We start from the raw sequence: 22,637 nt of genomic DNA, 5'->3' as shown, positions 1-22,637 counted from the left end.
TAATATTATTTTTGTTATATTTTTCATTAGTTTTACCGAAAAAAAACTTGATTCAATAAAATAACATTTCCAAAGAAATAAATCCTTCGAATCTGCCTGTTCAGTCTCTGTTTGAATGTGAAGGGTTTACATGAAAAAAGCTGTCTGGCCCTCTCTGCGATTCACAGAGGGCCCGCTATAGTAACTGAACGAGAGAGTAATGTCAAATGACAGTACAATAGACCAATCATATCTTCCCTCTAAATGGGTGGGTTTTATAATCGCGGACTTTATGACAAGTTCCGCCCGCTGTGAAACTTTTCTTGTTTCCATAGCAACAACAACTTCCTGTCAACAGCGTGAACTCGCCTTCAAAATAAAAGCATGCCAAATTACACTTAAGACATACAACTGCAACGAAAATAACAAACACAATGCAATATCCTTTTCAATGTCAAAGAACACAAATGGGGTTCACAGGTGTTGTTTTGTGTGGTAGAGGGTCGCTGTCATTGATGCGTTTTGCACCCTGGGCCGTTGTTTTGATATTCCGCTGAAGTATACGCTGTGACGTAATAACTCTTTTTTTCTTCTTTTTTTCCGAGGGAAGGGGTGGGGGTCAGAGGGCCTAGGTATAAAGCTCACGGCTCGCCACTGAAACTTAGTAACATCATTTGATTAAATATGAATCCAAACACATATTGAGTCGTGCTCTTTCACATGCAGGTCAAAGGTGAAATGAATCCAAACGAGTGAAAGGAAAGCGATCCTGTGTTGCAGCTCGCACGTTGGGACCCCTGGACGTTATGCACAAAAAAATCAAAGCCCATTTAGTTAAAAAGTACAATTTTAATCATTAGTAAGTACAGAAGATTAGTTTAAGGACTTTAAACTGTGAAGTAATGTTTGATGGAGCAAAGGAACCAAGCGTACAAAAACAGCTTTTATAGATGACCGAATGACTTCATGAAAAACAGCTGCACCTTATTAGAAACACATATTTACAAATCTTCATCCAGAAATAAAAACGTGACGTCCTTGCGAGGCAAAGATCTGATTTGGCGTCACATAAGAGAGCTACTGGACTTTGCTGCGGAAACAACTCGCACACTTTACTCCGAGGGAAATCAATGTAGAAAAATAAATCTAGCCAAACCATGACCTAAGCCTAACCCACGTTGAGCTATTCTGGAAATCTAAACTCAAGTCACACCGTTATAAAACAACTCGTATGAAACAGTTTGACATGAAAACAAACTGATGTGACTCCAATGGAGACGCCCCTCCGTGATGTGACTCAATGGAGACGCCCCCCCCGTGATGTGACTCAATGGAGACGCCCCCCGTGATGTGACTCAATGGAGACGCTTCCCCGTGATGTTCTGCAGCGATCGCTCCTCTTCAGATCTTCATGTGATGAGCTGTGAGGAAACATTGAACGAAACATGAAGTAAGAATCAGAGCGGCTCTTCCATCAGTATCATACTCCACAAACACAAAACTGATAAGTTAGTCGTCTAGCTCAGGGGTTCCCAACCTTTATTGTGCCAAGGACCGGTAGATACATTCAAAAACAATCGCGGACCGGTTGTCAATTTTAACTGATTTTAATATTTACTCACCACCAGCAGGTAGCAACAGAGGCTAATTGTATGTAACAGCCTGGACAAATACTAGAACAATATGCATCCAAAACATATTAACAAAGTTTAAAAAAGAACCGGTGTTGTTTTTTGGTTTTTCGGAAAACCAAAAAACCGACGTTATTCAGTTTTTAAACCAAAACGGGAAAACAGATAAATCAACGTTTTGGTTTTGTTTGATTTACGGATAATCAGTGAATGCTGGGAAAACGAGGAGAAGGCGCATTATGAACACTGGCATTTGTTTTCAGAAGATATTATGATAGTGTCGTTCGTTCCGGTGCACTCCGACAGCATTTAGCACTACATCGAGATTAAGATTAAACTAATTTATTTTGGGAACAGCTGCATATATGGAGTTGGCCATATGTGTGTAAATGACTGTTCATAAACATTTGAAAACATATGCCGGTGTCGGACAGACACAAACACACCGAACACACAGAGCTGAGCTGAGCAGAGCACATACACACACACACATCATGCGCCTTGGTGACTGACTGGACATCTCCTTCATAAAACTAATAAAAGGGGGAGTAATCAGGCAGTGTGTAGAGGTGTGTAGAGATGTGTGTAGAGATGTGTGTAGATGTGTGTGTGGTTAACACGTAGCAGCCTGCAGTCACTCTTAAGCTGTTCTGATTAAGTTAAACACAGCGAAGGCGGTGCGTAAAAAGGCACAGCTCTTTACCGAGTACGTCCCGCTGCCTCCTGATGCTGCAGCCATTTCATGAAGGAGGGTTTCCTTCTATAAAGCAGCTGCGGGCAGCCGATACTGTGAGAGTCCCGGACATGAATTCATAGATCAAGGCAGACTGGTTTACTCTCCTGTTTTGCCAATCCGGTGCTTAAACAAATAGCTCTACACCCCTGGCCGACATGTCCTTAAAATGAAGTCCGAGTTTGAAATATATCTCAAATAATGTATGCACCACCATTTCCCCACATAAACATAACAGTCTGCAATCAAACGGTTGTCTCCTGTGCGCTCCTCTTCCTACTTGGCGCACCGGTAACTTCCTCGTGCGCACAAGAGGCTGAGACCTTAGGCTGAGCCGCCGAATCCCTCGGAACATCATAAAAGCCATTTTTCAACCGTTTTCTGGTGAAAGATTAACTAGCTACTGGATGAAATAATATGACTGGTGGCATAGGTGCGAAAATTAAACACTTTTTGAAAAGAAATTATGATAAAATATTTTTATATATTTATAATTCTGCAAATATTACGATAAACTCACAGCTATTTCGCGGCCCGGCAGTAACACCTCCACGGCCCGGTAGGTTGGGAACCCCTGGTCTAACTGACAGCAGTGTGAACCCAGAATGTTGATACCCCACAAAGTTTTATGTTAGAAATGTAGAGTAGGGTCTCCAGCTCGTAGAAACTGCCGGATGCTGACCTGCAGATGTTGGGCAATTTGCACAATTAGCATTAACTTACTATTATAATGGCTTCGGATTCGGACATTATGGGAGAGGTGTCGGGGGTTATTGAGGATGCTGAAACCATCCAAAATGGCAGGAAGTGGACACTCTGTGGGCTGATTTGACTACCATGAATAGCGCTGTGACTATTGGATATAGAGAGCACAAGATGAACAGATTACCTCAACTTTGCACAGTTTATTATCACCAGCATCCTCAAAACCCGTCCGATAATGTGCAAATCAGCCAAGCCATTTTTAACTATTGTCCACATAGGCTATAATGCCTTTTATTTTAATTAACACAACTTATACTAATTGTGCAAATTGCCAAACATATGCAGGTTAGCAGGTCCCCACCCCACGCCTCGTCACCATGGGTGCTCGGGCTTCTAGCTGCACTGCTCCCAGACTCTGGAACCACCCCCCCCCCCCCCCCCCCCGCACACCGACAGAACCACCATATTCAAATCCCAATTAAAAACCCATCTGTTCAAATCGGCCTACTCACTACAGTGCTCCCCATTATATGTTTCATTTGTGTCCACTTGATTGTCTCCTCCATGATTTCCTGTTCATCATGTTCTGTTGCCTATTAGCGTTTTCTTAACAAATTGTACGGTGTCCTTGGGTGTCATGAAAGGCGCCTAAAATAAAATGTATTATTATCTGGCAGTTTCCATGTGCTTGAGACCCTACTCTACATTTCTATCATAACACTTTCAGGGTTCACACAGGACTCTATGAGCTGCAAACAGACTCATGTATGGACTTTGCTTTAGTTAACGAAACACTGCAGTTAGTAAAACATCATCAACATAATAAAGGGAACACAGTACTGATTTAGAGAGGATCTCATATGACCTAAAAGGTGTGTGTTTGTGTTTACTCACAGATTTGACGGTCCTGTTTGATGTAATCCTTCTTGTTGGCCAGGTTGTGTTCTGGGTAGGTGTCAAACACCTAAACAACACACAAAACTAAATTCAGAATATATTCAGAATGTAAAATAAAGTGCACCGTTCATCACTCTCACATGGAATCTATGTTTCACAGAAAGAATGTCTTTGGTCGGGCTATAAGCACAGATTGTTTGTATCAATGAGTACTCTAGATCCCCCTCACCCTCTGGCAGATCTGTTTCATGGTCATCTGCTCCAGGTCGGCCTCCTTCAGCAGACTCTGCACCGTCTCCTTCAGCTGCTCGTCGCTCGGAGCTTTCTTGATCATCTTGATGAGCGGCTCGTCGTCATCAGAGCTGTCCTCTGCTGCAAGAACAAACACAGCAAGCACGGAGAGGAAACATGAGGCATGGAAACATGAGGCATGGAAACATTCAGACGGCTCCTAAAACTCCTGACTTCAGAAGTCGTCAATCACACACACAATGTGTGTGTTTTTAATATATATCTCTCCTCCTGTGTGTGTGTGTGTGTGTTGTGAGTGTGTGGTGTGTGTGTGTGTGTGTGCGTGTGTGTGTGTGTGTGTGTGTGTGTGTGTGAGCTGATTGGCCGCCTCCTAATGCCTGATTGGTCCACCTGAAGGCACAGGACTATGAGCTCTTCCACTTCTCGAGTCAGCATTGTGTGTGTTTTGAGACCCCCGTAGTGAAGGTAGTTCATCTGAACGCCTGTGTGGCACATTCGCTAGTCATAGTTCAAGTCATTAATACACTTTTGTACATCTGTAAATATTCAGTTCTTTTGGACAATGTTTGAGTTTCAAGTTAGAAGCAGGGTGGTGGCTCAGTCAGTAGGGACCGTAGAGAATTGATGTATCTTATAGATCAGCGCCGAAGAACTCGTACTATATCTTTCTAGAAAAACCCTGCTGTATTTATGGATTTATATTACACTTATTTAAATCAGATCAGAAATATATTAGTTAAAGTTATTTTTTTATATTTGTGGACTTTGTATTTGTGTGGTGCGTTGAAGACATTTTTTGTAGTTAGAGAAATGTATAAAGATCCTGAATTACACATTTGTGAATCCTTCTGTGTGCATTTACTTATTTCCTTAGTCCATCAAGTCCCTCTGCTTTCCAAGATTACTTTGAGACCGTTCTTCAGTTGTCAATCAGGTGAGTATCAATCTGAAGATCTGTGTGTGTGTGTGTGTGTGTGTGTGTGTGTGATCAAAGTGTTAGAGCTCGCCAGCACCCATCATCCACATCCTCCTGTCATTCTCACACACACACACAAAACAAACCTTCCACAATGCCCTTATTACTCTCATTTCTCATAAAGCCAGCATGCTGTGTGTGTGTGTGTGTGTGTGTGTGTGTGTGTGTGTGTGTGTGTGTGTGTGTGTGTGAGCCTCCCCTCACCTGTCTTTGTGTTGGTTTTGCTGTTGCTGTCGGCCTTCTTGGTTTTGGCGGCAGGTCTGGCGGCCTTCTTCTTGGGCTGCAAAACAAAAGGCAAACATCGGCTCAACGACTCCTCGAGACGTACGAGTGGGGATGGGCATCGGTTGATTAACCTGTTCCACTCTGAGCCTGTTTTTCAGGTCTCAGGCTCGAAAATGACATTCCCAGAACAAATGACCATATCTTCCCTTCTAAAAGGGTTAAATTAATAATCTTTGTTCTCAAAGTAATGATAAACCTGTGAGTTGGATGTAGAAGTGTCAAATCAATATAAATGTTTTTTATTTAAGACAATTCAGATTTTACATAGTAAAAAACTGTAAATTATAGTGTCCGTTCCAAAAATTATTTTTTACAGATAGTGAAAACTACCCTTGGCATGATGGGTTAGTAGACTAAAGCTTTAGGAATCCAAAGTACAACATATAATAAGTACCCTGTATCAAGATTAATGCAAAACAAGTGAAATTTGACCTTTTTTAGAGAGATTTAGCCAAAAACCCCCCATTCTGGGGTCATTTGGGTGGATTTGACCTATCTCTGGCCCCCCCTTGGTCGATTTGGTTGGTTGACATACCCTTGTGACCGTTAGAGCCAATAGAATCGAAGGGGGAGGCACACACCCACACAAGTTGTAAAGAAAAAAATGTGGGCGCTTCGCATGTGGAAAACGAAAACAAAGTGGAGGAATGTCTCCTTCTGAGTTTGGAAACTAAAACGCAGTTTTAATTGCTTATGGATTATCAGAAATAATTTCAAAGAAGGCACAGACACATAGGATGAACCTAATGGATTACTGCAGCATCGTTTTTTTTATCGTTTTGATGCCATTGAAGACCACTTTTGACCAGGTAAGCCATGTTTACGTGTTTAGCTACTTAGCTCCACATGTGATGATGTACGCTTTCGTTTATAGCGTCGCGAATGTTTATCACTGAGTGTTGAGGAGGGGCACGTAGATTCAGTGTCTCCAGGACACCAAAACGAGTGGTTGGTTGTGCATCTAGGATAAGTAATAGGGAGTTAGAGTGAGTTTAGGTGCAGAGATGGGTTATATTTTTTCGCTGTTGGCTAATTCAAGAGGCTGAGTGCTAGCTTGTGGGTTTTTTTTGAAAAAAAAAATTAAAAAAGATCAGTTAGCTGAGTTTCTTTCTTCCCGTTACATGGATATAACACATTCATAGTTTTATTCAATATTAAGATTCCTTAGACGTTGTTTCCTGCAAATGACGTGTTTATCCGCCCGGTACCGGGCGGAAGGTTCGTAACAGGTTAACGGTACTACTACCCTCACCGATACCGCTCTTCAATCCGGTACTTTAATGGTGTTCTTATCTGTTATTTTTTAAGGGAAGACCGGCAAAGTAAATGTAACTATAGCGAATAAGGCTTCTCAACGTCATTGTCTATCCGCGCCTTTGACTATACAAAAACATCCCTTTGAGTCCGCTGTGAACCTTTAGCGTTCTGGGTTTCTTCAAATGTTTGTCTGAGGCCCGTTTACTACCAGGGGTTCGGGATCCAATCCACTTTATTTATATAGCACATTTAAAACAATAAAGTTGACCAAAGTGCTGTACATCAGAATATATAAAAAGCAGCATAAATACATTTAAACAAACCAATAGGACAAAAAAAACTAATGTAGAAGCACGAGACAATGAAACCATACAAATGGAGCTCAGCGCAAGTTCAACCAGGAAGACCTTCTTTACTCATTCATTTACTATGTCCATGTCACTACTCTCTCTCCTCTCAATTCAGGGATCGGGGGCGTCACTCCCCAGACTTAACCAATCACTTCGCTCTCACAGCCTATCACAGCGCTCCGCTAACCTTTTAAATCTGCTCTCCCCTCTGACAGCCTGTAATTTCAGGTGACTTGACGAAACCCTCCTCCACCCCTCTTCACCTCCTGTCCCTCTGAATACAGGGTCAAGCTAGCCCCTCCCCTTCAGACCGCACCCCCACAATCCAATTCACCACCACCACAGGGTCAAGCTAAGCCCCTCCCCTTCGACCCGACCCCAAACTATCCATTCACCACCACCAGGGTCAAGCTAAGCCCCTCCCACTTCAGACCGACCCCAACTATCCATTCACCACCACCAGGGTCAAGCTAAGCCCCCTCCCCTTCAGACCGACCCCAACTATCATTCACCACCACCAGGGTCAAGCTAAGCCACTCCCTTCAGACCGACCCCAACCATCCATTCACCACCACCAGGGTCAAGCTAAGCCCCTCCCCTTCAGACCGACCCCAACTATCCATTCACCACCACCAGGGTCAAGCTAAGCCACTCCCCTTCAGGACCGACCCCAACTATCCATTCACCACCACCAGGGTCAAGCTAAGCCCCTACCCTTCAGACTGACCCCAACTATCCATTCACCACCACCACAGGGTAAAGCTAAGCCACTCCTCTTCAGACCGACCCCAACAATCCATTCACCACCACCAGGGTCAAGCTAAAGCCCCTCCCCTTCAGACCGACCGCAACAATCCATTCACCACCACCAGGGTCAAGCTACTCCCCTTCAGATCGACCCCCACCATCCATTCACCACCACCAGGGTCAAGCTAAGCCCCTCCCCTTCAGACCGACCCCAACTATCCATTCACCCACCACCAGGGTCAAGCTAAGCCCCTCCCCTTCAGACCGACCCCAACTATCCATTCACCACCACCAGGTTCAAGATAAGCCTCTCCCCTTCAGACCGAACCCAACTATCCATTCACCACCACCAGGGTCAAGCTAAGCCCCTCCCCTTCAGACCGAACCCAACTATCCATTCACCACCACCAGGGTCAAGCTAAGCCACTCCCCTTCAGACCGACCCCAACTATCCATTCACCACCACCAGGTTCAAGATAAGCCTCTCCCCTTCAGACCGAACCCAACTATCCATTCACCACCACCAGGGTCAAGCTAAGGCCCCTCCCCTTCAGACCGAACCAACTATCCATTCACCACCACCAGGGTCAAGCTAAGCCACTCCCCTTCAGACCGAACCCAACTATCCATTCACCACCACCAGGGTCAAGCTAAGCCCCTCCCCTTCAGACCGACCGCAACTATCCATTCACCACCACCAGGGTCACGCTAAGCCCCTCCCCCTTCAGACCGAACCCAACCATCCATTCACCACCGCCAGTGTCTAGACCCCGGGGGGGTTTCATCGGATCGGTTCTCCCCTCCTGAATGATACTCCTGCCACAACGGGGCCTAATCGCCAAAACTCCATCACATTCATTCGTGTATTCCTGGCAATAAATATGTGTTTCTTATCAAAAACCGTCTCTCCTGATTGAAATAGCCACAGACTGAAAAACTCTCAGCCATGATGTAAAAACATTTTTAAAACACAACAAAAATAGAAAACCCCGATTTAGAAAACACAGACTGATACGTGGTCTGCAAAAGGATCCCTACGGAGGGATTCACTTCATAGACTGGACGTCACACCCTGGAGAAAGACCACAGTGAAAGCTATTTCAAAACGTCTTTGACTGCATGGTGAGCGTTACCTTCTCGTCAGCTTCACTGTCAGCGTTGGACTCGTCTGACACTTCCTTCCTCGCTCTCTTTTTAGGAGGAGACGTCTTCTTCGCTGTTGTCCGCTGCCTTTTCACGGGGGCTGACTTTTTGGGGGGTCGACTTCCCTCTGGCCGGCTTTGATTTGGGAGACTGAGAGAGAACACGTGTGTGGGTTACAGACTGAAATGGAAAGCAGCTCTGAGTGATCGTTTCCTTCTGACCTGAATTTAAATACCGGAGAGATTCAGGACAATATCAGTTTTTGTTTTTCATGTGAAAAAAGGCTATAAAAAGAATAGCATCGCGGGCATCTAGATTTACGTTGTTTTGAAGAGGAGGCTAGTTTAGGACATTGCATCGGCTATGATTCTGAAACCTTTGTTAGTCTGAAGCAGCTGGTTATACTTGGTTATACTGGTTATACTGGGTTATACTGGTTTATACTGGTTATACTGGGTTATACTGAGTTATACTGAGTTATACTGGGTTATACGGGGTTATACTGGGTTATACCGGGTTATACTGGTTATACTGGTTATACTGGTTATACTGAGTTATACGGGGTTATACTGATTATACTGGTTATACTGGGTTATACTGAGTTATACTGAGTTATACTGGTTATACTGGTTATATTGGTTATATTGGGTTATACCGATTATCACTGGTTATACTGAGTTTATACTGATTATACTGGTTATACTGGGGTTATACTGAGTTATACTGGTTTACTGATTATACTGGTTATCCTGAGTTATACTGGTTATACTGGTATATACTGGTTATACTGGTAAGATGGTTTAACATTCAGCAGAAACATTCATGATACCTTTGAGGCAAATACATCAAATAACCCCGTTTGGAAATGGGTCCAATGTAGACGCTAACAGGAAGGATGACATGACGGTTTTCCACGTTTATCTCAGAATAGGTTGTCGCTTGCAAATAACCGTTAACCTTCATCACATCTGTGTTTCTGTTGTGTAATGATGTGAGACCCCATGACCTCACCTCCTCCTCAGACTCCTCTTCAGACTCCTCGGACTGGTCCTCCTCTCCTCTGAAGGTTTCTCCTCGGTCTCCGGACTCCTCAGCCCGGCCGAAGTCGCCGCCTTCTCCTCTTCGTCGGCCGAAGTCGTCGCCGCCTTCTCCTCTTCCTCGTTGTCGTCCTCGTCGCTGCTGGAGTCCATGACGATGGCTTTGGACTTGCTTCCTGCTTTGGTCTTCTTGGGACTGGACGAGGAGCTCTGGGTTTTGGGTTTGCTATTCTTGGCGCTGGCCTTCGAGTCGTTGCCTGGCAGTTTCCTCTTCGACTTCCTCCTCTTACCGGCAGACGCTGAGGAACATACTAGTTGTACTGGGTTATACTGGTTATTACTGAGTTATACTGGTTATATGGTATACTGGGTTATACTGGGTTATACTGGTTATACTGAGTCTATACTGGTTTCTACTGGTTATACTGGGGTTATACTGAGTTATACTGGTTATACTGAGTTATACTGAGTTATACTGAGTTATACTGGTTATACTGAGTTATACTGAGTTCTACTGAGTTATACTGAGTTATACTGGTTATACTGAGTTATACTGGTTATACTGAGTTATACTGAGTTATACTGTACTGAGTTATACTGGTTATACTGAGTTATCCTGAGTTACTGTTATACTGGTTATACTGAGTTATACTGAGTATAACTGGTTATACTGGTTATACTGGTATACTGAGTTATACTGCGTTATACTGAGTTATACTGAGTTATACTGGTTATACTGGTTATACTGGTTATACTGAGTTATACTGGTTATACTGGGTTATACTGGGTTATACTGATTATACTGAGTTATACTGGTTTATACTGATTATACTGGTTATACTGAGTTATACTGGTTATACTGGTTATACTGGTTATACTGAGTTATACTGAGTTATACTGGTTATACTGGTTATACTGAGTTATACTGGTTATACTGGTTATACTGGTAAGATGTTCAACATTCAGCAGAAGAACATTCATGATACCTTTGAGGCAAATACATCAAATAACCCCGTTTGGAAATGGGTCCAAATGTAGACGCTAACAGGAAGGATGACATGACGGTTTTCCCGTTTATCTCAGAATAGGTTGTCGCTTGCAAATAACCGTTAACTTCATCACATCTGTGTTCTGTTGTGTAATGATGTGAGACCCATGACCTCACCTCCTCCTCAGACTCCTCTTCAGACTCTGACGACTCCTCTGACGACTCCTCTGACGACTCCTCTGACGACTCCTCTGACGACTCCTCTGACGACTCCTCTGACTGGTCCTTCCTCTCCTCTGAAGGTTTCTCCTCGGTCCCCGACTCCTCAGCCCCGGCCGAAGTCGCCGCCTTCTCCTCTTCGTCGGCCGAAGTCGTCGCCGCCTTCTCCTCTTCGTCGGCCGAAGTCGTCGCCGCCTTCTCCTCTTCCTCTTCGTCGTTGTCGTCCTCGTCGCTGCTGGAGTCCATGACGATGGCTTTGGACTTGCTTCCTGCTTTGGTCTTCTTGGGACTGGACGAGGAGCTCTGGGTTTTGGTTTGCTCTTCTTGGCGCTGGCCTTCGAGTCGTTGCCTGACAGTTTCTTCTTCGACTTCCTCTTCACCGGTAGACGCTGAGGAACATACTGGTTATACTGAGTTATACTGGTTATACTGGTTATACTGGGTTATACTGAGTTATACTGGTTATACTGGTTATACTGAGTTATACTGAGTTATACTGGTTATACTGGTTATACTGGTTATACTGGTTATACTGGTTATACTGAGTTATACTGGTTATACTGAGTTATACTGAGTTATACTGGTTATACTGGTTATACTGAGTTATACTGAGTTATACTGGGTTATACTGAGTTATACTGGTTATACTGGTTATACTGAGTTATACTGAGTTATACTGGTTATACTGGTTATACTGAGTTATACTGAGTTATACTGGTTATACTGGTTATACTGAGTTATACTGAGTTATACTGGTTATACTGAGTTATACTGGTATACTGAGTTATACTGAGTTATACTGGTTATACTGAGTTATACTGAGTTATACTGGGTTATACTGGTTATACTGAGTTATACTGGTTATACTGAGTTATACTGGTTATACTGGTTATACTGGTTATACTGAGTTATACTGAGTATACTGAGTTATACTGGTTATACTGGTTATACTGAGTTATACTGGTTATACTGGGTTATACTGAGTTATACTGGTTATACTGGTTATACTGAGTTATACTGGTTATACTGAGTTATACTGGTTATACTGAGTTATACTGGTTATACTGGTAAGATGTTCAACATTCAGCAGAAACATTCATGATACCTTTGAGGCAAATACATCAAATAACCCCGTTTGGAAATGGGTCCAAATGTAGACGCTAACAGGAAGGATGACATGACGGTTTTCACGTTTATCTCAGAATAGGTTGTCGCTTGCAAATAACCGTTAACTTCATCACATCTGTGTTTCTGTTGTGTAATGATGTGAGACCCATGACCTCACCTCCTCCTCAGACTCCTCTGACTTGTCGGACTGGTCCTCCCTCTCCTCTGAAGGTTTCTCCTCGGTCTCCGACTCCTCAGCCCCGGCCGAAGTCGCCGCCTTCTCCTCTCTCGTCGTCGGCCGAAGTCGCCGCCTTCTCCTCTTCCTCGTTGTCGGCCGAAGTCGCCGCCTTCTCCTCTTCCTCGTCGTCGGCCGAAGTCGCCGCCTTCTCCTCTTCCTCGTCGTCGGCCGAAGTCGTCGCCGCCTTCTCCTCTTCCTCGTCGTCTTTGTCGTCCTCGTCGCTGCTGGAGTCCATGACGATGGCTTTGGACTTGCTTCCTGCTTTGGTCTTCTTGGGACTGGACGAGGAGCTCTGGGTTTTGGGTGTGCTCTTCTTGGCGCTGGCCTTCGAGTCGTCGCCTGACAGTTTCTTCTTCGACTTCCTCTTCTTCTTTACCGGCAGACGCTGAGGAACAAAAGGCAAAAAGGCTTTAGAGGAAACTTTGAGGTGGAACGTTTATAAGTAAAGCAGTTGGTGGAGGGCCGGCCTCCACAGCAGGATGACCTGAAAACCACTCTGTGCTGGAACGACTGACGACTGAAGAACTGTTTTTTCTACCAGGCTGTCAGGAGGCTGAACTCTCCCCCCTCCCCCTCCTCTCTCCCCCCTGCCCCCACTGGACTATGAGTGCGTCTCACATCTCTTATTTTTTATTTCCTCGCTCCTCGGTTTCACCGCAAGTTGATTTGTCTGCACCATCTTGAGTAGCGTCCCAGTGGCTTTATTTGTGCCGGAGGATCGAGGAGCGATAATCGAGGAACTACCAGACTATCCCCCGGTGAAATCCTCAGACACTCGCCCCGCCCCCTTACTGTGTATCGCTCACTGACGATCAGCTGTGCGGCGTCATCAAACGGCCGTGGCTTCACGTGGCGCTCCGGAGGAAACGACGTACCATTGCTCTTAAAACTCATTTCCCTGCTTCTCGTGGTTTCCTTGCGTCTCTCCATGCTTCCCTGGTGGGAGGGACTAGTCGCAGGGAAACGACGCAAGTGAGGGACGCAAAGAATCCATTTAACCGAAGTGAGATGCAGCTTCTAACTCCCCACACACACCCAGACACTCAATTCCAGCACCAGACACTTTTTACACTGCCATGGACAATCTGGCACTAACGCACATTCCCAAAGATATTGAAGATATTTAATGTGTGCATATGTATAAATGTGACACACAAACATGAACCGAAGCCTCTGAGCTCGTCTCACCTTCCCGCTGTTTTTGGGTTCGGTGAGGAACGTCAGGATCCTGTCGACGAGATCCGAGTGGTTTCCTTTCTTCTCCAGATCCAGAACCCCGCAGACAACCTTCAGCTTGGTGTTGGTGAAGTTGGAATTCCTTCATTCAAAAACAAAGTGTTATTATAGCAAACCCTCTGATTCCACACCACGACTGAGCTGAGTCTGCGGGCAGAAACTTACTTCAGAAGTTTTTCTCGTTTATTTGTGAACTCTTCGCTGTCCGCGGCAAAGGGAAAGCCGTTAAACAGACGCAGGTTCTTCTTTAAAATCGCCGTCTGATGAACAAACAAAACATGTAGTTAAACATATTTGAATCTGCTTCATTTCACATTGGATGGTAACTCATAACAGTGTTACTTTTGGCAGCTATTTTTGATTTAGTCTTTAGACGAAAATGATTGTTAGCTTTAGTCACATCTTAGTCCTTTTTATCCTTCATAGTTTTAGTCGATGAAAAATCATTACATTTTAGTCCAGTTTTCGTCAAAATGTTTTCTCTCTTTAAACTAATTCAGATGAATACAGGAATCTGAGATTGGAATCAAGGTGACAGCATCAAGGGTTGAAATTCGTAAAGCAACATTTCACTCTCTTAACACTTTACTTGTGTAATATCTAGGGATGGGTATCGTTAAGGTTTTTAACGGTACTACTAGTCTTAAAAATATGTCTGCACGCCGCTGCAGCGTCTGTTAGGCCCCGCCCCCGCACACAGAGAGAGGCCCCGCCCCCGCACACAGAGAGAGAGAGAGAGAGTGAGGCCCCGCCCCCCCACACAGAGAGAGAGAGGCCCCGCCCCCACACACAGAGAGAGAGAGAGAGAGTGAGGCCCCGCCCCCGCACACAGAGAGTGAGGCCCCGCCCCCACACACAGAGAGAGAGTGAGGCCCCGCCCCCCGCAAAGAGAGAGAGAGTGAGTGAGGCCCCGCCCCCCCTCACACAGAGAGAGAGAGTGAGGCCCCGCCCCCCGCACAGAGAGAGAGAGAGAGAGAGTTAGGCCCCGCCCCCCGCACAGAGAGAGTGAGGCCCCGCCCCCCGCACACACAGAGAGAGAGAGAGTGAGGCCCCGCCCCCCGCACACAGAGAGAGAGAGGCCCCGCCCCCCGCACACAGAGAGAGAGAGAGAGAGTGAGGCCCCGCCCCCCGGACACAGAGAGAGAGAGGCCCCGCCCACCGCACAGAGAGAGAGAGAGAGAGAGAGAGGCCCCGCCCCCACCACGCGATCGCTCTTCTGGAGTGAAGAGAGCGGAAATAATGATATTGCAAGTTAGAAACGTAAGATGCATTTTGACAGAGGCGGACACTTGGGGAAAGACCCTGCATTCTGAACGTCCGATAGTCCACCATTAACACCTTTGTCCCGTCTCGTCAACGAAAACTAAATATACATTTCGTCATAGTTTTTATGATCAATAATCTATTTTTAGCTCGTCATCGTCTCGTAAAAAAGGTCGTTGGCGAACATTTTTCGTTGGCGAAATTAACACTGACTCATAACTCCTGAATAAAATAAAATATTAAAATCAAGATTACTAATCAGTCAATCTGAACTTCAGCACAAATATATTATCATTTGAAATATGGAACAAAAGCAAACTCTGTAATATATGTGACATTCAAATTAAAAGTCTACTTTCTTTAGTTCATTTTATTATTCTTTATTTATTGGGTTAAAAGCTGGTATTTGTTCAGTGTCAGAAAGAGATCAGGCTACACTGATACCGTTAGCATTATACTATTAGGAGTTGGCATTAAAGTGAGAAATAGTGCCTCCTCCCACAGACTGAGCCCGTCTCTGAGTTGGTTCAAATGGCCGGTGTCTGTACCTTCCCCGGCCTGTCGAACAGGATGGCGTGCAGAGGCTTCAGGTCAGCCGTCTTCATCTTGGTGATCTGTAAACACGTGCGTCGAATGTCTCCTAACTTATCTCCGCTTCCTGAAGATATGGGAAACAAACAAGCGGACAGTTGTCATACACAGACTTGGAGTGCAATTTAACTTCTAGAGAATTCACGCACTACTGATTAACCGACTTCACAATTAACTGAGTTTTTTTTTTAAATAACTGTACTTTAATTGGAAATGAATCATGTGTAGTCTCCTTCTTTTGTCCGTCCTTGAGCCAGGGCGTGACATGGGGGCTCGTCCAAGTCACATTTTGTTAGTATGAATTTTCTGTTGGAGTATCAGCGCCAGTAAAAACCTGTTTCAGCTCTCGCTAACTAGCTCTCCAACTGATTTGTGTTGTTTAAATTGTGGCATTATTATAAAAACGTGCATGCCAGTGTGCAACGCCAGACACACGTGCTTTAAAACCAATTAGCAGGATCACAATTCAAAATGTGCTTTTCCTTTTATACTTAAAGTGAACATTATCATGCTATATTTGAATAATATAGTGTAGGACCATACCTATATAAGGCATATTTATACTTTTTTTTTTTTTTTTAATACCAAACAGATCATGCATTTTAGCCATGCCTCATTTCGCTCAATTTGAAAAAAATTGCTCTGGACTTGCAAGGGCTGATTCAGTGAGAACAGCACCACCTACTGGCCTGGCATATGTACTACAGCGTCTCCAGCGCTTTCGAACAGCAATGGCCGTGGCTGTCTCCTCCTGATTGGTGGAGTTGGCCCAATAGCCGTAGCGCCACCGTCCTGACGTCAGGACAGTGTTCAAATCTGGATCAGTTTTTATCAGATCCGTTGCAGCCCCTTTTTTAGAGATTTGGGTATGGAGGAAAATAGAGAGGGTTGTGTTTTCTGACACTTGGTGAGTTCCCTGGAACACCGGGGACACATATTCATGTAGAAAAGACGTACAAAAGTGCATTTGCATGATAGGTCCCCTTGGTTCCGAGTGCTGGCATCGCTCGGTACTGAAGCATCTGTTCTGCTGACGTCTCTGCTCGGTTACACTTTAATATTTACCATCTCCTGTCTTGAGCTTCTCCTTGTGCTTCGGGGCCTGGAAGTCGAGCCTCTCCACCGTCTTCTTTGCCCGCTTGCCTTCAATGATTTCACCTGCAGCTGCAAACACAGTGTGACAAATAAATCAGCATGACTCTCTACTTTAAATGACTGTGCCCATTATAATATTCCATACAGGGTATTAGGATGGCAGAGCTCAACGCCCAGGCTGGCAGCCAGGCATCAGCTTTTGGTTGCCAAAACTGAAAATACGGTTGCCATTTTTAGTCACCTTATATTTTAAATAATGAAGATACTATGCAGTTATACATCAACTTAATAATGAAAATGTGACACAAAAGAATGTTCAAATGCTTTACAATAAGTAATTAACACAATTATTTGAAACTTAAGCAGTAGGAAACTTGTCCACCCTCAATTGCTAGTATACAAAACACCAGTAGTGCAGCTGCTGTTCTTCACAGATCACTAATTTCTTGGTCATCAGCTGTCTCCCTTTCAAATGTGGGTTTCCTTGACCTTTGTGCTGACCCCCACCACAGATCCATTGGCCCTTCAGCATTGAAGTCTTGGATTGGCCAGACTACATTTCTAATGTTAAATAAATTAAAACCATTCATAGTTAAGAATTAGATATTAATTATTAATGCTGTAAATTACCTTTAATATGTCTAACTATATTTAAAATGTTTTTATAGAAGTGATTATATTTGTATGCCAATATTTTCCTATGGTAAAGTTTTGTTTAGCACTTTTATTTTGGTAGTAATAAGATCGGGACTCTTATTTTGACAGGTCTCTCTTGGAAATGAGACCTTGTGTCTCAATGAGATTTTAAACCTGTATAAATAAAGGCTAAATAAATAAATAAAATTTTGAAGGAACTTTTACCAGAACGGAGCAGAATGTACATAATATATATTTCGCCAAGACTTTACAAATGTCCTCTTTCCTTTTCGTTCGGGTTCATCTTGCGCTATATCAGTTGAATCACTTTGAACATTCGTAGTTGACTGGTTGGCCGAACTTTGTATCCCACAGTCAAACAACTTAATTTACCTTTAAAGCGATAGTTAATCAATTACCTTTAAAAACAAAAACAACCTTTTATTAATCATGCAAGTCAGGTTAAAGGTGGGGTAGGTAATTTTGGAGAAACCAGCTCGAGATCGCTAGAATTTGAAAATACGCCATTTTTTGTAAAACAAACACACAGCGCACGCGAGTAAACGTGCATCGCCTTCGGGCTCCGTAATCACACCAATGCACGTGCAACTTAAGCATCAGGTTCCGACTGGTCGCAACAAATAATTAACATGTCTCTTTTGGGGTGCACATTTTGCTGTCCTTATTTCTTTATGTTAAAAACTGGTTGCCACTGATGGCAACCAAAGGCCAAGAAGTGGTTGACATTTTTTCTGAATGGTTGCCAATGGCAACCTGGCAACCATTACTGTCGAGCCCTGGATGGTGTAAGACAACAACTCTTTCTCCCAGATCCCAAAACTAGAGTTGATGCTATTAATGAAACCGATATCACACACACAATACCTAAGCAAATTATTCCCCAACAGTTACAATAGTATTAATCTTATCTGGTTGAAACAATAATAATCAAAAAACTCTCAGGGTCCAAAAATATGCAGAGTTTATATTATTTTCACAAATATGTATTAAACTCCTGGGGACGGGGAGATAAGTAGAGGGGCAGAGATTGTTTAAGGATGACTGCTAATAACATTTAATTACAATAAGTCTTTGGTGATGAAGTTCCATTATCAGGATATTTGTAAAAAACATGTGACCAGAAGCAAAATGCTAACGTGATGCTATAAAGGAACTACAGCCGAGTACAGCAGCACGACTTCAACGTCACGCCAACTTCAGATCCATATTCAAACATACAGATTCTAAATGGAACGAGTTGAAGCGTTTGTTTGAACAGTTTGCAGGAGGCAGGTCCTTGCTTTCAAGCAGAACAGAGGCCTGTACTACGAAGCAGGATTTTCGCTTAGCCGGCTAACTTCAGGGAAATCTCGGGCTTTCCGGTCCTACGACGCTGGTTCTCTTTTTAGCGGGCTAGATCTCCATGGTAACTTATGCTGAGCGGCAAACCTGCTCCGGAGCAGGTTAGGTTGCAGGCTAAGAGATCAACTCAGTGAAAGCACCGCCTGCTGACCAATCAGAGCTCCGTGTGCGGAGTTTAAAGCGATCAAGTCATATTACAGGATAGAGGAAATACAGAAAAACTGCCGTTGCAGGAAAGACGGCCGGCAAAAATCAACTGACTGTGTGAACGTGAAAATTAATAGAATATCCCCTCCCATCTTCAGAGCAATCTGACTATTATAACATTAGCGTTAAGAAAGCTTACTTAAATATCTGCCACAACATAAGTAACCGGATCAGAGTAACATTAAGTACAGTCCGCGGCACTGTGAGTGCAGACGTCGATGTGTCCCATTATCATTCATATCATATCACATAATGTATCATATATTTCCTTATCTGAGTCAGCTTCTTGAGCCGTATCTGGCCGTGCAACACTCACAGTGTCACATACTGTATGCAGAAGTATTATTTTAAGCAACACATTAAGTTGACGAAACACTGGAGTCAAATGTAATTAAAGTCAGATCCACTCGTGTCTTAGACGGGGCAGTGATTTCATAAACCTGTTAATGTACGCATTCAAACACTTTTTCTTTTACCAGCTGTATTCACCTTGCAGGTGCAGCTATGTGGCTTTGATCCTGGATAAAGTGTTTAAGTCATGGATGTTTAAAGTTTAACTTCTTCATATTTGACTAATATTAAAGTTCACTTTTCATTCAGGAAGTATGACGCTGCGCTGTCAGTACGCTTGTCCGTGTTTGAGATTGGTCGAATGCTCCAAATACCACCCCTTTCATGTGAACGCGCACCTAACTAGATAGGACACGGCTGGCTTGAGCGATCCACTTGATAACCAGCGTCGTAGTACAGCTTAGCGAGAGCACGTATGTTTTGGATTGGGCCAACCGGCTAACTCAAACATATCCAGGTTAGGTTGAACCGGCTTCGTAGTACAGGCCTCTGGGCTAACAAACTTAGAGTGTTTACGTGTTCGGCGTAATGACGTACAACGTCCTCCACGACTTCTGTAGTCCTATTCAGCCACTTGGTAACAACCATCACTTTTCAGACACGTCAACTCTTCAGAAATCACCAGTGCAGAGCTTAAAAACAATGTGTGTCTTGTATTTATTAAGAAGACAAGAAAGAGGACGATATACTTTATTTACCCACAAGAGTTATTAGACTTTTTCATTTTTTTATTATTGTTTTTATTATCATTATTTTGTATTATTATTAGACTTTTTTTATTGTTATTTTCACAATTTAATTTATTTTATTTTATTTTATTACTATTATTTATTATTTGTAATTATTAGTATTCTTTTTTAAATCGTTTTTATTATTATTATTATTATGATGGTTAAAGGGATCATATGTCAATAAAAACGATGCACTGTTTACTTATTGTTGATAATTAAATCATTAATGCTTTATTGATTAAAGGTGGGGTAGGTAAGTTTGAGAAACCGGCTCGAGATACACTTTTTGTTATATTCCATGGAATGCTCTTAACATCCCGATAGCAATGAATATCTGAAGTGCTTTGACAATAAATACATGAAATAATGTCATCTGTGGAAGCTGTAGAACTGTAAAAAGCACGACCAATCATCTGAGTCGGCCCGGCTAAAATAACTGGATGGCCTACCTGCCTGTCAGCCTTCCATCTGTGCACAAACTTATCTCGTGCCCTCATTGGTCATGTGCGCGTTGGTGTGTGTTGGAGGAGGGGCTCCGTAAGGAAGTGGTAGATTTTCTCCGGTTGTGTATTTTCAAATTCTAGCGATCTCGAGCCGGTTTCTCAAACTTACCTACCCCACCTTTAACCTGACTTGCATGATTAATAAAAAGGTTGTTTTTGTTTTTAAAGGTAACATAACACCTCGTACTGGTTGCAGAGATCAGTGTTTAATTTCTTTGTACTGTTTCTGTTTCTCATTTGATGTAAAGCGTCTTTGAGCACCAGGAAAAGCGCTATCACAATTAAATGTATTATTATTATTACATGTATATGTGTGGTTTGTAGCACCGTGGTTTCTTATTATAGCACGTTCCAAAGGGGGGTTCGTTTAGCATGAAACACTTGAAATAACTAAAGGACACGTTAAACAAGAAAGAGGAAAGAAAGGGAGATCATAGAAAACTATTTCTGCTAAAAAGTGAGCAATGATTGAGAGTCAGAGCTAAACTTTCAGATGTGTGTATCTCACACTGCTGATGGATTTAATGTCGTAGAACAAAACGTGATGCGTCTCTTCAATGCGTCTCAACCACAGACCGTATTTCCAGATATTTTCCAAACTCCTATGGAGAGATCCCATTGGCTCTGATGCCCCTTTCACACCGGCGCTTTTCCAGCTCCTGCTGGGAGCTAGAGCCTGAAAAGCGCCGGTCTTTCCTGTTCACATCGCAGCGGCGGCGCGTCATAGCTCTGGAATGCGGTTCACTTCCAGCTCCAAAAAATTGTCGGTCCAGAGGCAAGAGCTTCGGAGCTATGACGCGGCGTCGCTTACGTCTCTTACGTCGAGGCGTGCAGGAAACCTTACTTTGACCATCCGTTCGCTGTTATTGATCATTGTGGAGATACATGGGCTGTACAGGTTGTCATGTCCGACTATCACAAGTAGAATCATAATGAAAAATACGCCGGTAAAAAGTGCCTGTAGAAAACGGCTTAGCAAGTAGTCAGTTTAGCTTCGGTTGCTATGCTAACATCACCCATGTTATACCAGAGAAACTTTCATAACAGCGTTGTGATGCCAAACAGCGTCAATTCAGACTGACACACATTCACTTAAGGGGAACTGGGGATATGTATCAGCTGCTTGTGTGACAGTCAGACAGTGAATACTTTAGAGCCGTGTGAGCTAACCCGGAGCTAACGGGAGAATAAACTCCCGTGGAAGAGCAGCCAGCACTGCAGCGGTCGGTAAATGCCGCTGAAACACATTAATAAACAATGAACCACGGCACTCTGGAGAAAAGTATAAGGTTGGAGAAGTCGTTATTTAATTTAATCTGGCTTCGTATGATTAAAAGCAACACGATCATCGACCCGAAGCAGTCCCCGGCCCGTTGTTGTTGTGAGGAGAAATCAGCGACGTAAACTGTGACGTCATGACGCAGCAGCGGCAGCTCTGGGCAGTGTGAACAGAGAGGGGAGCTGAAAAGGGAAACGGGAGCTGAACCAGAAAAGCTCTCGCGAGGAGCTAGAAAGTGAAAAGCGCCGGTGTGAAAGCCGTGTGAGAGAGGGGACAGGAAGCGGGGAAATGCTAACTCACTTCCTGGTTTTAGGACGCGTCACTGTGGCGCTCTATTGTTTGCTCTGTTGGAGGAGCCTGTGACCTCAGATTTTCATCGTCATAACTTCCCTGTAGCTATGTACGTATGACTAATAAAGCCTTGAACCTTGAGGTGCGATTTGATTCTTTACCGGATATTTTGGAGCTGCTTTTGTTTGGACTCGACTTGTCTTCCTGTGCCGCCTCCTGCTGCTGGTCCTCCATCTCCTCCTCCTCCTCCTCCTCCGACAGCGATTCGTCCGCAGCCACACTCATATCGGCACGCCTCGCTCCGTCAGATGGTTCCTGACCGAGGAAAGAAACACGTGTTTATCTCCCGCTGCTGCTCTGGAGGATATGGTGCTCTACGTACACAGCAAGGGGAATGCTACAGCTTTAAAAGGCTTGTACCAGATAGGAATTAACAGCAGGTTTGATGAAATGAAATAAACTCGTCATACTTTGATTCGAGGAGCGTCAAAGAGAGCGTCACAGCGCTGACCTGATGTGCTTTTTAAGGGTATATTTGTATTCATGTA

General features: G+C 43.8%; 1 protein-coding gene across 1 annotated transcript; it reads right to left on the bottom strand.

Annotated features, from left to right (window-relative positions):
- Positions 1 to 808: 808 nt before the first annotated feature.
- dek (DEK proto-oncogene) lies at positions 809 to 22,447 on the bottom strand. The gene is given in 14 exon segments (XM_034148135.1): positions 809 to 1,400; positions 3,943 to 4,012; positions 4,175 to 4,317; positions 5,378 to 5,453; positions 8,946 to 9,071; positions 9,073 to 9,105; positions 9,967 to 9,993; positions 12,485 to 12,583; positions 12,729 to 12,929; positions 13,733 to 13,862; positions 13,946 to 14,040; positions 15,592 to 15,701; positions 16,700 to 16,798; positions 22,251 to 22,447. Coding segments are annotated over 14 exon segments (1,353 nt in total). The 5' UTR covers positions 22,375 to 22,447; the 3' UTR covers positions 809 to 1,380.
- Positions 22,448 to 22,637: the final 190 nt, after the last annotated feature.

Source organism: Trematomus bernacchii, unplaced genomic scaffold (genome assembly GCF_902827165.1).
Source record: "Trematomus bernacchii unplaced genomic scaffold, fTreBer1.1, whole genome shotgun sequence".
Classification (NCBI taxonomy): Eukaryota; Metazoa; Chordata; class Actinopteri; order Perciformes; family Nototheniidae; genus Trematomus; species Trematomus bernacchii.
Note: the sequence above shows the minus strand (reverse complement) of the source record. Positions and strands in the feature narration are given on the sequence as shown.